Source organism: Piliocolobus tephrosceles, chromosome 11, assembly GCF_002776525.5.
Source record: "Piliocolobus tephrosceles isolate RC106 chromosome 11, ASM277652v3, whole genome shotgun sequence".
In the NCBI taxonomy this organism is placed as follows: Eukaryota; Metazoa; Chordata; class Mammalia; order Primates; family Cercopithecidae; genus Piliocolobus; species Piliocolobus tephrosceles.
Window position 1 is genome coordinate 29324127 of NC_045444.1, and position 14193 is coordinate 29338319.

The 14193-nt window shown below is 37.1% G+C and overlaps 1 protein-coding gene across 2 annotated transcripts in view; it reads left to right on the forward strand.

Moving 5' to 3' along the window:
- ARHGAP15 (Rho GTPase activating protein 15) overlaps positions 1 to 14193 on the forward strand; it is a 630028-nt gene that overhangs the window by 554205 nt on the left and 61630 nt on the right. The window contains exons 13-14 of one of the 2 annotated variants that reach the window (XM_023217491.2): positions 11124 to 11229; positions 11351 to 11586. In XM_023217491.2, the coding sequence (XP_023073259.1) occupies positions 11124 to 11229; positions 11351 to 11354 (110 nt within the window). In that variant the 3' untranslated portion in view covers positions 11355 to 11586. Of the gene's footprint in view, positions 1 to 11123; positions 11230 to 11350; positions 11587 to 14193 lie in introns of those variants that run through there. The other variant, XM_023217490.1, reaches the window with a different exon arrangement.

Below are 14193 nucleotides of genomic sequence, written 5' to 3' on the forward strand. Positions count from 1 at the left end.
TACAATGAAATTTTAGAAGACTGCACCAAATTGTGTTCAACTCCTTTTGAGCAACAGAAGTACAGGTTAATTTCACAAATGACCTCCTCCCCTTGGCCTCCAAATTTATGTGAGTACATTTCACAAGTCTCTGCAACAGAAACTGTTTCCTTTGGAGAACTTTGTAATAATACAAAAAATTATACAGAACCAAATGTTGCAAGGTAGGCAGACTAACACACATCACTGCAAAATACTATGCCTTAGGTTAAAGTTGGTATTTTTTCCTCCTTCAAGAATGGAGTCATTTGAGAAAAATATTAGACTTCTTCAAAGGAAGAGGGGTCTACTGTTGATGCCTGTAAGCATTTCAAATGATAGGTTTTTTTTTTTTTTTTTTTTTTTAATGGAATGATAGATGTTTATTCTTGCTAAATCCAGACTCGGGAATCTGGTTTCTTCATTCATATCCCCCCAGCTGCTGTCAGCAATGCAGCACACCAGCGTTCCTTCATGTGCGAATATTTCTCCAGAACTCATTTGCAAGAGAGTCGAAGCAATATTAAACACCACATCCAAACCTCTTTTAAACACACAAAGCAATGGGAAAACACATCAGAACTAGACCATTGAGAAAATTCTCCTTTCAAATTTACTGCTTGCTTCACGTGCTAGTATAAAATATCCCACAAAGTCCCGTTTGTGATCCATTTGAAACAATCTTGATTTGCTTAAATTGTCACATTCTTCTTGCACATTTCTTTCTAAATGCAAAAATGGCAAAGAATTCGACTCCCTCTTCATTATAAAAATACAGAATTTCTGGCTTGTTTATTCCTAATGGAACACTTGAGAAAGAAGAAAATATATAAATATCTTTTTCAGAAGATTAGTTGTCTCAATCTTTTTAAAAGAAAGGATTTGTTCATTTTTTTCTCCATGGTAAACAATTCGGGCTTTGCACTGTAATTTTCCATTGTCAAATTAATGCATTTCATTTTACTGACTTGAACCCATGGTTTTAAAACATCAGACCTTTTAATATCTTTATTTCTTCCATACTCTGTATTAATGTATGTCATTAGGACATTGATAGTTAAGGATAGAATCCAAACATCTTATAAAAAAAATTTGTTGGAGGAACCTTTTGCTCCATTATAACTTACTAAAACTGAGTCTGAAAGAACTCACTAACAAAATAAAACTGGTTTACTTCTTATAAGAACATATTTCCAAGCTAAGGATTTCAGGCAAGAAATGGGCCGTTTTGAGTATTTCAAATCAAGCATAAGAAATTTTGTCTGATCTACTGGTAAATATTCTATTGACAAGGTCAAGAACAGAGACAGTCTGGACACCATGTCAGAAGAGAGAATAATTATTATTTTTTTTTTTAAGTGGACAGTTTTTCAACTTCAATTTCTAAAGTACTATGCAAGCTTTATACAGAATGTGCAGGAAAGTTTCTTAACTATAATGAAAGTATGTTCATATTTACATCTACCTATATGTGGTACTTCAAAAATTAAAGGTGTGAATTTAAAAATGGCTAATATTTTCAAGAAACTATAAAAAGAAAGGGGTAGGGGAGAATACAAGCTGTGGCAAAAAATCTAGGCTCAGCAGCTTTCTGGGGGAAATGGTGAAATGTGACTATGTGATTTATAATGAGAAAAGGTATCTACAACATACAATTTTCTACCTAGCTGCAAATAATAATTCATAGTGATGTCCCTTCCAGATAAAAGACCTTTGCTATGTAGGACCCATGTGGTAAAATGATCATGATAAATGTCAGACCAGTGCAGGTAACGGCTTTACAAACCATTAAGATTAGCTGGCTCTTTTTTCCGATGATAACAGTAACCATGCTGTGACTCTATGTGGTAATAATATCTCAGTCCTGATAAATGCCAGAGCCAGGCAGAGGTGTTTATCATTCCCAGTTCAGAAATGCTGACTAAAGTTGCCACATGTTGCCTGTTTTTCTTCTTTTACAATAGTCTCACAATTAAAAAAAAAAAAAAAAGAAAAAAAAGCTGAATCATAAAATTATTTTATAACTCATTTTTAAAGGATTTTGATGTTTGTTTAATTAATAACTCTATCTGCTCTCAGGGTCACTGTGTGACCATGTCAAATGAACTGGCTGGACAGTTTACTACAGTAACCATTATCTCCTCTTCAGAGGTCTTTTGTTCAAAACGAATGGTTATGGATAAAGTTTAACATGCTTTCTATAAAAAAATATTTTTAACCCAAAGACAGAAAAGTGTTTCTTAGTTCACATTTTTCCTAATTGTGATATAGATCCTAGTTGTTTTCAAGTGAGTTTTTTTAATCCCTTATAAATTTGTCTACCAATGGAAAGACACACATTAAAAACCTCAAACCTTGAAAAGTATTTGTAGGATTTCCACCCTTATGAAAATGTACAAAGATAATGCTTAATATAAATAGATACTTGAGTATTTGAAATGAATTACTGTCTTATGATGAAAAAGATTTCAAATGACTCACAATAGTAAAGACTTTTTTAATTTTAAAAAAAAAAAAAAGGTTGTAAAACCAGATACAAATGAATAAATATAGTTTCAAGAAAATCTTCACAGGAAAACTGAATTAGAGAAATTCAGAGAAATAAACCAGTGAGCTTTATTTTCTCAGCACAGACTATCGCCTAAGGATGAATTAGTGTCATTGTAAGTTACAGAAATGTACTTGGCCACCATGACACCTCCAAAATTACTTTGAAGAGCAAGAAATTCTAGGAAGGACAATAGGATCATGCTTTTCCTGTGAAGATTGCTGCTGGAGTGTCAGCCACTGCCTTACTCTCCAATTCAGACAAATAGAGGCATCACTACAAAACTGAGGAGTGGCAAGTTTGGTTTAAGAAACTGTTTCAGATTGGTGAGTCTGGGGAAATGTTATCATCCTAAAATTGATTGTACCAAAGCAATTCCCTTTATTAAAAGTTACTTAAGCAGGATACGGTGGCTCACGCCTGTTATCCCAACACTTTGGAAGGCTGAGGCGGGTGGCTCGCTTGAGCCCAGGGGTTCAAGTTCAGAGTGGGCAACACGGTGAAACCATGTCTCTACAAAAAACACAAAAATTAGCCAGGCGTGGCGGTTAGTGCCTGCAGTCCCAGTTAATTGGGAGGCTGAGGTGGGAGGGTTGCTTGAACCTGGGAGGCTACAGCTGCAGCTGCAGTGAGCTGAGATCATGGCACTGCACTCCACCCTGGGTGACAGGGACAGACCCTGTCTTAAAAAAAAAAAAGCTTAAAGACTAAGACTTGAATACATTTTCCAAACTCGCCCCAGTGTGAGATCACAATGCATCATAAGTCACTAGAATAACATAAATAGATACAGTCACATGAGAAAGAAAATATATTATTACTTTCCTGAATGTATTTAATTTCTTGATGCATTCATAAGCATAATAGTTTTGAAGACTTCCAGAAATTGATTAAATAAAATTTTACACTTGATGCATTTCTGAATTATTTTGAAATGAGTAACATCTCAGAAGCTTTTTGAGTTTGACAATTATCTTAGATGATCCCTTCAGTCAGAAGACATAAACTTTACTGACACCTATATTATGACATGTCTTATATTTAAACATCTATTATGACATCTTTTGTATTTTACCTGCCCCTCCGGATTGTAAAATGAAAAGATAGCAACCAACTTTGTATCTGCCACAAGTTGCACACAGGCCTGAATAAATATGGTTTTCTTCAGCCATATATATCTCTCTCTAAGAAATTATACTTTTATTTTTAATAATTTATGGCTAGAGAGCAGGGATAGAGGTAGAAGGAAACCGAGATTACCCTTTACAAGATCATTCTTAACACCCCTCCTAACAGCACGCTCTACATGGTCTAGTTCCTTGTGGACCAGGACCAGAAATGGTTCTGGAAACAGTGCTAAAAGGGCGAGTGAGCTGAAGCTTCCCTCATTTAACAAACCTATAGACTTAGGCCAATAAAGTGGCCAGAGTATTTTTGTTTGTTTGTTTGTTTGTTTGAGACGGAGTCTCGCTCTGTCACCCAGGCTGGAGTGCAGTGGCCAGATCTCAGCTCACTGCAAGCTCTGCCTCCCGGGTTTATGCCATTCTCCTGCCTCAGCCTCCCGAGTGGCTGGGACTACAGGCGCCCGCCACCTCGCCCGGCTAGTTTTTTGTATTTTTTTAGTAGAGACGGGGTTTCACCATGTTAGCCAGGATGGTCTCGATCTCCTGACGACATGATCTGCCCGTCCCAGCCTACCAAAGTGCTGGGATTACAGGCTTGAGCCACCGCGCCCGGCCCAGAATATTTTTTGGTACTGACAGTTTTTGACTATAAAGAGTTGTTCACATTCTTTAAATTCTTCCTAAAAGGGCTTGTTTATTCAAAAAACAGCCAAAACATGAATATCTCCTGGAAGGAGAAACTGTGAATACAAGGAAATCTGGTGTAGAAAAGAGGTGATCAGTTCCAATTGTCAGGTGATCCTCCCTAGAGAAATAAATGTCTAATGTGAGTCAGATAGATTCAGTTCCTGCTTGGTCTTTCCTGCAAGTAATGTACCTCTCTTCTCAGGTTGAACTGTTTTGACACAGTTTATCAACATCAAAGGCCAAACTTACAACGTATTTGACATTGAGACTATGCCTTCCTTTTAATTAAATATAAATACGGCTTTTCTGGGCTTTGGGGAGAAGGGCACAGAACCTTGAAAAATTGCAAATTGCCAACTACGGGCTATGCTCAAGGCGGTAGTTATTCCTTGCTTATGATGCAATGACACTTCTATTTATGATATACTGTAACTACTTAGGAATTTTAACCACTCTCTGATAATTGACAGCATTCTATATATTTACAAAGCTACAACATACTGTACCCTGTTCCTACTTTCAGGAGAGCATACTAAATAGTAAAAGTATGACTTCATTTGATTTCAGAAACAACCTTGAACCAGGAGCAGTTATGTATCAGGGATGATAGAAAGACAATGAAAAACAAAAATGTTTTAAGGGAAGAGGACTTACAGGGGGCTTACTTAAATAATCACTTACTATATGTACGTTTATGTGCATTGAAATATAATTCTACAAAAACCCAATAAGATGTATAATTTTTCTGTATTTTCAAGTAAAGAACTAGAAGCATCAATAGTTCAAGCAACTTGCCCAAAATCATACAGCATAGCAAAAATTCTAACCCAGTTTTTTTCCAGATTCCTGATAAGCGGTATGTCACTGGATATACCAATTTTCTTATTTATAATGTGAGTTTGAAGCATATGTATATTTGTATCTATTTGTGAGATTTGAATTTGCCCCCAGAGCATCTCCTCCTAAAGCAACTGTGAGTTATTCAAAGACATTTATCAAGCAATTGTTGTCATCCCCGGGATTGACTCCTGAATGGGCAACTCAAGTTTTGGCATTAAAAAGTGTATTCTCAGAGGTTTGTATCCAGTTGTAAGGCATGCTGAAACAAAATGATCTCTGGAGATACTCCTTCTTCCTCTAAGCAAGCACAGTCTCTAACTAAATTCAGAAATGGCCACAGTACAAAAAGTATAAATTGAATAGAAACTAGAGAACTGCTATTCTTCCAAATATAGCTCTGACATATAGGAACTACCATGTTTTTCATACAGGGTGCATTAGACATTTCAGAATAACTTTCAGAAGCAGAACAGCTGTGGTACTACTGACCTCTTTGAAACAAAGGAATACAGTTGTCCTTTAAGAATTGTAGACAAACGAGATGAATAGTACTCCCTATATACATTGATTACAGGGATAATCTGATCTTTTCTTCCTCTTAGTGAACCTATATAACAAAGCAGAATGTATTGTTAAATATGATTTAACATGAAGCTCTAAGAACAATAAAGGCATGGATGATAAGGACAGAAAAGTGTCATCAGATCCAAGGTTCTTCACTGTACAGAACTTTTTCCATCATCATATACAGCTTTATCTTATCTCTTTTCTAAAAGGCATTGGGTCGTAAATGTGCTTTAGTAACAACATTTCATGCAGATGAATGCAAGTGTAACTATCATAAACCATATTTTGAAAAATGTGCCCTCAAAACTATAAAACCACATTCTTGTAACATTAAAGGCTATTTCACATCATGTAGGTGTTACTTCTCTGAATAGCGTGGAATCGTTTTGAAGCTTGTTTACAACAATGAGTTTGATGTAGTTTGAGAAGATGAGAAGATGGGGGCAGGTTGATGAGGAATGGGTATCAGTAAGAAACAGTTTAGAATCACTTTTGAATGGCAGAAATGAAGCACTACAAAAAGTTGTGTGTGCAATTGTGGGTTCACAACTTAGAGATTGAAGAGACTATTTGGATATGGGTGGAGAATTAAAATGGAATAGAGGCAAAAATAAGTCATAATAGAATGAGAGCAAGAGTAAATGCAAATGAAAGAGGGAAAAAATTATGGAGTTCATTACTTCCGGAAAGATTTTGTGTAAGTCTCTTCATGTACAGTTTGCCTAAGAGATTCTCTAATTCTCCAAGTAAAAAAAGTTCCTTCCTCCTCCCACCAGTCATACTGTAAAAACTTAGTGATATCTCAGAGTCTTCTCAGAACCTTCAGTGCTTCATAATGAGAAAAACATATGCTGAAGGAGAAATATTAATAGAAAATGCTGTCTTTCAGATGCTCACTGAATCAATTGAAGACAGTTGACACATCTTTAGTAAACTGTGTATGAATCTTAGCTCATTAACCACTCCTGTATTATGTATGCTGATTCCAATTCCTAATATGACACATCAATAAACCAGATCTGAAAAGGTGTCATTTCGATTTTAATGTATCCAATTGTATTTTTAGATGTTCCTCCACTTGAAGTGTTTGTGTTATTTCCTGATTTTACAAGCTATGGAAGAGTGGGTGTCGTATTGATTTGAATGAAAAAAACACTGCTTTACTATAACCTTTTCAGAAGATTTTGTTCTGATTATGTCGTAAGAAAAATAAATTGTTCTTCCTTAATATTTCAGCTCTCTCTAAGCCATGGTACACTTCCCCCTTTAGCACTTAAGTATAACTTGGCCACAAATATGCATGACCAATTATCCAATTGTCTGATTCCCAGTGGAATCAAGTGGAAAAAGAGAAAAAAAAAATATTTCTATAAAATATTCTTCATGTAGAATGTGTCTTATAGGCAAACTTGGAAACCAACATGTACTTTTCATAATGATACTTGTACATAACTGACCTGCTCACCAATCAGACCATCAATTTCTCAGTCTATCACGAAGTATTTAGGTTGTTGTGTAATGTTGGGCTACCATAGCAATTGTACTTTCACCCAACTGGCATCAACTCAGTTCAAGAATTAGCAGCTACATTTTGAATGTCCCTGCAACCAAATAGTATGCTAACTGCTGGAATTAAAAGGTGAATGAGACCCAGTGGCATGGGCCTCAAAAGAGGTGAGAGGGGTGCAGGGGAGGGTGAACATTTATAGAGTACTTTGTTTTACTTGTAATTATGGTTGGTACATTACATACTATCTTGTTTATTCAACAAAACTACCTTTTTAGATCTTATTCAAAGAGAGTAAGAAACTTCTCCAAGACCACACAGCTAATAAAAAGCCATTACAGAATTCAAACCAAGGAACATGTATTACCATTCATGGCCACAACTTTCATTAGTTCACTCACTAATTCCTTTTTCATTCATTTAACCCACCATGTGCTAGCATAAAAATTGCCTAGCTTTAAAGGAAAATTCCCTATTTAATAGAGGAATTTGACAAGGATTCAAGCAATAGAAATACCATGTGAAGTGTTGTTTAAGTAGAATATTCTAAATGCAACAGAACACAGGAGAGGGAGAGTTGACTCTAAGAAAGCTCATAATTATTTTACCTGTTGGCTTAACAGACTTGATTATGTCTTAATTTCTGCCCAAACACCATGGAAGTGTCCTTGCAAATCAGCTCTTTCTAATGAAGCAATGGCCAATCCTTTCTAACTCCACCCTGACTGGATCATGTTCCCTATGAGTAAAGTTTGCTGGTTGGAACCAACAGGACTACTCCCCACTTCTTGCCTGTTAAGCTTAATTTGTAGCTGCTACTTCGTAGCCCTCAGTATCATCTGGTCCTTTTTTTTTTTTTTTTTGGAGAGTCTGGCATTAACCTGATTATTACTATAGTCAGAGATTTCAGTGAAATTAGAAAGGTCTCTTCTCCTCCTCTCTCCTCTCCTCTTATCCCCTTCCCAGTATCATACTGACTGCTTGCACCTAGTAGTTCACCAGATCCTCAGGTAAACTGCACTACTGGAATCATGCCAAACTGAACAGAATGTATCCACCTCTTGAATGAATATATATGTGTGTGTGTGTGTGTGTGTGTGTGTGTGTGTCTGTGTGTGTGTATACACACACAATTATGATTGTGTGGTATTAGCTTCAAATGGTTAGGTAGAAAGCATTCAAGCATCCCTAATAGCTATGACCTGGGAATACTATGCCAATTTCACTCTCATCTTTATTAACTTGTACTTTTTTTCTGGTTTATGATATTTCACAGGCTCCAATTGGTCTTGTGAAGCATCACATTTTCTTACCATCATTAAGCTCCAAGAGGGCTTTTTACTATTTGGCAGAAAAGATGAGGTCCGGTATAGGCTATCATGTTGCAACTTTCTTTATTCTCTTTCTCGCTCCCCTTTGTTTCTTTCATTCGCAGTTGTCCAAGCCATATTATGTTGGAACTCTTCTAAGAATAACTGCAATTTTGAAAGCTTTGACTGTGGGAGGCATTATTTATAGGCCTTTGTGGTTTTAGGAGGAAAAGGAAAAGCTTCCAAGCAGAGTTCTACTAGGAAGACTGCCCCCATCCCACTTTAGCCAAATACCATCTTCTACAGGATATTTTCCTATAATTTCTTATAAAAAAAATTCTTTTGTGACAACATATTAAAGAATCTGCCAGTTTCTAAACTAACTGTTTCTGATTCTACTGTCATAAAGTTTATATACCTATTGAACTGGAATTTTGTAAGTACATCTTATTATTAAGAACTGTATTTGGCCTTAGTATCAGAGATCCATCCCCAAAGGCTTCAGTACACAAGGGTGTATTTTCTTATGTCAAAGAAACCCAGTGGGCCAGGCGTGGTGGCTGATGCCTGTAATCCCAGCACTTAGGGAGGCCAAGGCAGAATGATTGCCTGGGCCCTGGAGTTCAAGACCTGCTTGGGTACCATAAGGAGACCCTTTCTCTACAAAGAAAAGTAAAATGAGCTGGGCATGGTGGCATGTACCCGTGGTCCTAGCTACTCAGGAGGATAAGGCAGGAGGATAGCTTGAATTCAGGAATTGAGACTGCAGTGAGCTGTGTTCACACCACTGCACTCCAGCCTGCGCAGTTGAGCAAGATCCTGTCTCAAAAACTACAAAAGAAACCCAGAGGTAGACAGGGCAGGACTGGTATGACTGCTCCACAGATTCAAGAAAGCTCTTTCTACCTGTGTATTTCACTTCACAGAGCTTCAGTTCTCCAGATTAGCTCATAGTACAGCCACTCCGTCTACATTCAAAGGAGCAGAAAGGAGGAAAGGTGCAAAGGCTAAAAGCTAAATCAGCTCATACATGCTCTCCCAGAAGGCCTGACCAACATTGTGACTTCAGTCTCATTGGCCAGACTTGGTCCCATGGCCACTCCAGCTCCAAGGCAGCTGGGTCTATGACCATCCTCTCAGCAGTGGGATTGTCTTGCTAAGAAGAGAATAGTTATTGGGTGGATGTTTGTCTTACATATTAATCTTTTTTGTATCTTATTTTCCAGCTGTGGCCTGTTTAGAATCATCAGGAGCCCTGTGCTGGAAGTTAAAGTATAGAAAGGAAAGTGCATGAGGTGTTTAAGTTCAATACATAATTGTACCTCTAGATGGAAAGGCCCTGGTTAAAACTATGGAAAGATGAATTCCCTAGAGTACTAAGTAAATCAATTTTTACTTTTCCATCTATAAATAAAACAAAATAAGAGAAATCAATCTATGTGCTATGCCGTTTTGAACAACTTCCCATTTTACAAAATGTGTATGACCAGGCAATATGCTATTTCAATATTTTTTTTCTGTTTTACACTCTCTTATTTTAAATCAAAAACAAAATGTGTGAGGGAAAAAGGATAACGTGGAAATAATTTTTAAAACAATTTCGCCCTTCTACAAAATCCAGCAACAATAGAATATCTGTAATCAAATCACACTATATGTCCTTGTTTAGTTTCCCATTGCTGCTTAACACTCAAACTGAAAACACAAACTTATTCTCTTACAGTACTGAAGGGTGCAAGTCTGAAATCAGTTTCAGACTGAAACTGAAGAGGTTGGTAGGCCTGCAGTACCCTTAGAGGCTCTGTCTCCTTGCCTTTCCCAGCTTTTGGAGACTGTCGCAATTCCTCAGACAGCAGCTCCTCATTGCATACCCTTTCTTTTCTGCTCCCATTGTCACATGAGAAGTCATATCACCTTTTCTCTCTGAGTCTCATTCTCCTGTTTCTCCCTAATAAGGATCTTTGTGATTCCACTGAGCCCATTCAGATAATCCCAAAAAATCTCCCCGTCTGAAAATCTCCAACTGATCATATCTGCAAAGTCCCTTTTGCGATGTGAGGTAACATAGTCACACATTCCAGGGATTCAGACAGGGACATCTTTGGAAGGCCCTTATTCACCCTACCGCACCTTATAAAACAGGACATTTAAGAAAACCAAATGTTAAGATCAGGAAGATAATGTCAAAGTCACATCATTGTTGCTTCCATGTTAAGATTCTCTCATAGTACAGCCGGTCCATCTACATTCAAAGAAGCAGAAAGGAGAAAAAGTCCAAAGGCTAAAAGCTAATCAGTTCATACACGGCCTCCCAGAAGGCCTGCCACTGTCAAATTCAGAGTCAAAATAAAAAGAAACCCCTTAATAACCAGGTTGAGTCCACCTATTCCCTTTGGCTACTGACTAGGACTCTTAGTTGCTAGCCTGAGTCCAAACTTTTCTCAAGAAAATTTTCTCATGTACCTGTACCTATGAAGTCTTGTTTTTTCCCTAACCTTCCTTTTTAAATTTTGTTTTTTCAGAAAAGCAAGACAACAACACAAGAATTGAAGCCGTAAAGTCTCTTGTACAAAAACTCCCTCCGCCAAATCGTGACACCATGAAAGTCCTCTTTGGACATCTAACTAAGTAAGTTGTCAGGATTTCTGGATGTGTCATTTTATAGTCATTTCCTAAATGGGCAATAACAAATTTCAGATCTCTAAGGCAAGAGTTTCCAAATGCGTATATCTTGTATTTTCCCTTGTAGCTGACCTAGGTCTTTCTGCAGAAGCTGGAGAATGTGCTAGGGATAGGAAGGAGAATCTACAAAAGGAACTTCTGAAATAACTTATTTTTCAAGGCCTTTTCAACAAGTATATGTTTGCTGATTGCTTCTCAGAACCATCGCCTGGGCCCTGGGTTGGGTCATCTTGACTTTGTTATCTAACATAACAGAAAGAACATGAAATGATTCAGACATGGATTCAAAACTCAGCCCCACCATGTACCATGTGTACCATGTGCTGTGGCCACAAATAAATTATTTAAACTCTCTGTATCCAATTTCCTCATCTATAAAATGTTGACTTCGATTGATAAGGTGCTATCCATGTAAATAGCTGAGAGAGGAGTCTTCCAGGAAGAAAAAAGGCAAATGTAAAGCCCTAGAAGCCCCTAAGAGCTTGAAGTATTTGAAAAGCAGAAATTAAACCCAAACTACTAGGGCCTAATGTGGAGGCAAGATGGGATCAGGAGCTAAAGTCGCAAACATCACACTAGCATCAGATCACATAGGTTCTTGTGGTCTAAGTGAGAGATCTGGATTCCATTCTAAATTTGAGGAAGAACCACTGCAGAATGCTACAGTTGAGGGAGTGTAAAACATTGATCTGGCTGCTAAGAGGAGAATGCATTGCAAAGGTGAGGAGAGGAAGACCTAATGGCAGACAACCACAGTAGTCCAGGCAGTAGATATTGGTGGCTTGAGTGGAGCCCTCAGAGAGAAATGGGTAGATACATTGTGAAGATGGATCAGGCTGGACTTGCTGCTGATTGGGATACCATGGGGAAAGGAAAGGAGAAATCAAGTGTGCAACTTTGGGTTTCAACTTGAGCAAGTGAAGAAATGATAATGTCACAGAGATGGGTAAAACTGCGGGGAGGAACAAGTTGGGTAGGAAAAACAGGTTTGAGAGTTCTATTTTGGACATGTTAAGTCTGAAATGACTGTTACTCATTTGCCTTCTGTTAACACCTTCTTCAGATAAGGCAGAGTGCAACAGAAGTGATGAGGTTTTAGCTTTCATGATATATGCATAGTAATATTGAAGCCTGATAGAGGTTCAAATAGATTGAGCAGTTTTGCCTGTGAGATTACATCTCCTTAAACACCTCAATCACTCATAATTTGGGATGAGTCATTCCTACAGATTGTTCAACTAATCCATTACATGATTTTTAATTGTGAATGTAATACATGCAATTGCACCCCCCAAAATTAAGCAACAGTGGTGCATTTACATTTAAAAAATGAAATCTGCCTACCAGACACTCTTAGCCTCTGAACAGAAGTAACTAACATTTTCGTATGTGTCCTTCCGGACCTGTTCCTAAACACATGCAAACATGGGTGTGTATGGTTGCTTCTAATGTTAAAGTACATCATATTGCAATTATACAACTATTTTGCAACTCCTATACAGACTTCTATTCATTAAACAGACTTATCTTATTCTAATGATGTCATAGTATTTCATGGTATACACAGTCCATAACTTGCTAAACCAGTTCATTGCATTAGGGAACATGTTTTAATCTGACTCATCATATCATTTTCTGTCTTATTTTACTCTCAAAGGGGAACTTTATCTTAAAGTTCAGAAAAGCTCTTACTATTACAGCGTTCCTTCTTGTCACTCCCACATACTGGCTACAGTGAGAAATCCAATGTGGTTTAGTGAAAGGATCTTGGACTTTAAAGAAATTCAGAGAGAGACCTAGAGTCAAATCCTTGCTCTATACTTTACTCCCATTATGATCTCAGGCAAGTAAAATCGGATTAAATACTATCAACCATATCTTGTGGTTATGAGAATTAAATGAGATAATGCATATAAAATGCCTGGCACAAGGAAAGCATTCCTCAAATGTTAATTCTTTTCCCTTAGGATCCAGACACACCATGAAAGTGGTTTCAAGTTACAAGTAAATACTGGAGTGCTTATCTCAGTAACTTTAACTGGACAAAGTCATAAAACAAATGGAAAAGTATACCCTTTAATGCTATGCAATACCTAGTCTTAGAGTTCTTGAGAAATATCCATTACTCTGTCCCAATTATTCCGTTTTCTTTCAACTGAAGGAATAGCTATAAAATAAAGATACTAAGAGTCAGCTAAATCCTCCTTCAAATAAAATAAATAAAACACACAGAAGAGAATCTGTCTGGTTAAAAACCTTCAAAGGATGACGATCGTCCATGTCCAGGCCACATAATCCCAGTTTTAACCATTAATGCCTGGTCCTGTTTTTCACATCCAAGTTAATTTCCTAATCTTGTTAGAACTTTCATTTAGTTCAAGAGAGATGGAAATAGGTTTTTAAATTAAGATTTAAGATCAGATTATTATGCCACTTCACAGTATTCACATTTTAAGATTGATTATTATACATGGGAAGAAGTGTTACTTGCTAGCCACCAACTTTTCTTGGGTGGTATGACTATATTTCACCCTGTACCAATTTATAAACTGGGTTTAATTATGCATGAGTGTGTGCACATAATTGTATCTTGTTAAGCATTTTTTTGCTAAGTTTTTGATAAACAGCCAATCGTGGCATGTCATCAAAGCCTGAGAAGACTAAATAAGAAGATTGTTTAACAGGAATTTAAATATGTTCGTGTTTGAAAGAATCATTAGAATGTTTTCCTTAGTCTTGATGCATTTGGTAGTTCTATCGTCAACACTTGTATGTAGTGTTTATTCCAAATTGTTGCAAATATATATATTTTGAAGTTTGTTTAGTGAGGGTCAGGGAATGTAATGAAGTGCCAAAAATTCCACTTGACCTACGTACTCTACAGTCAACAGAAAAGCACTCCATTTTTGC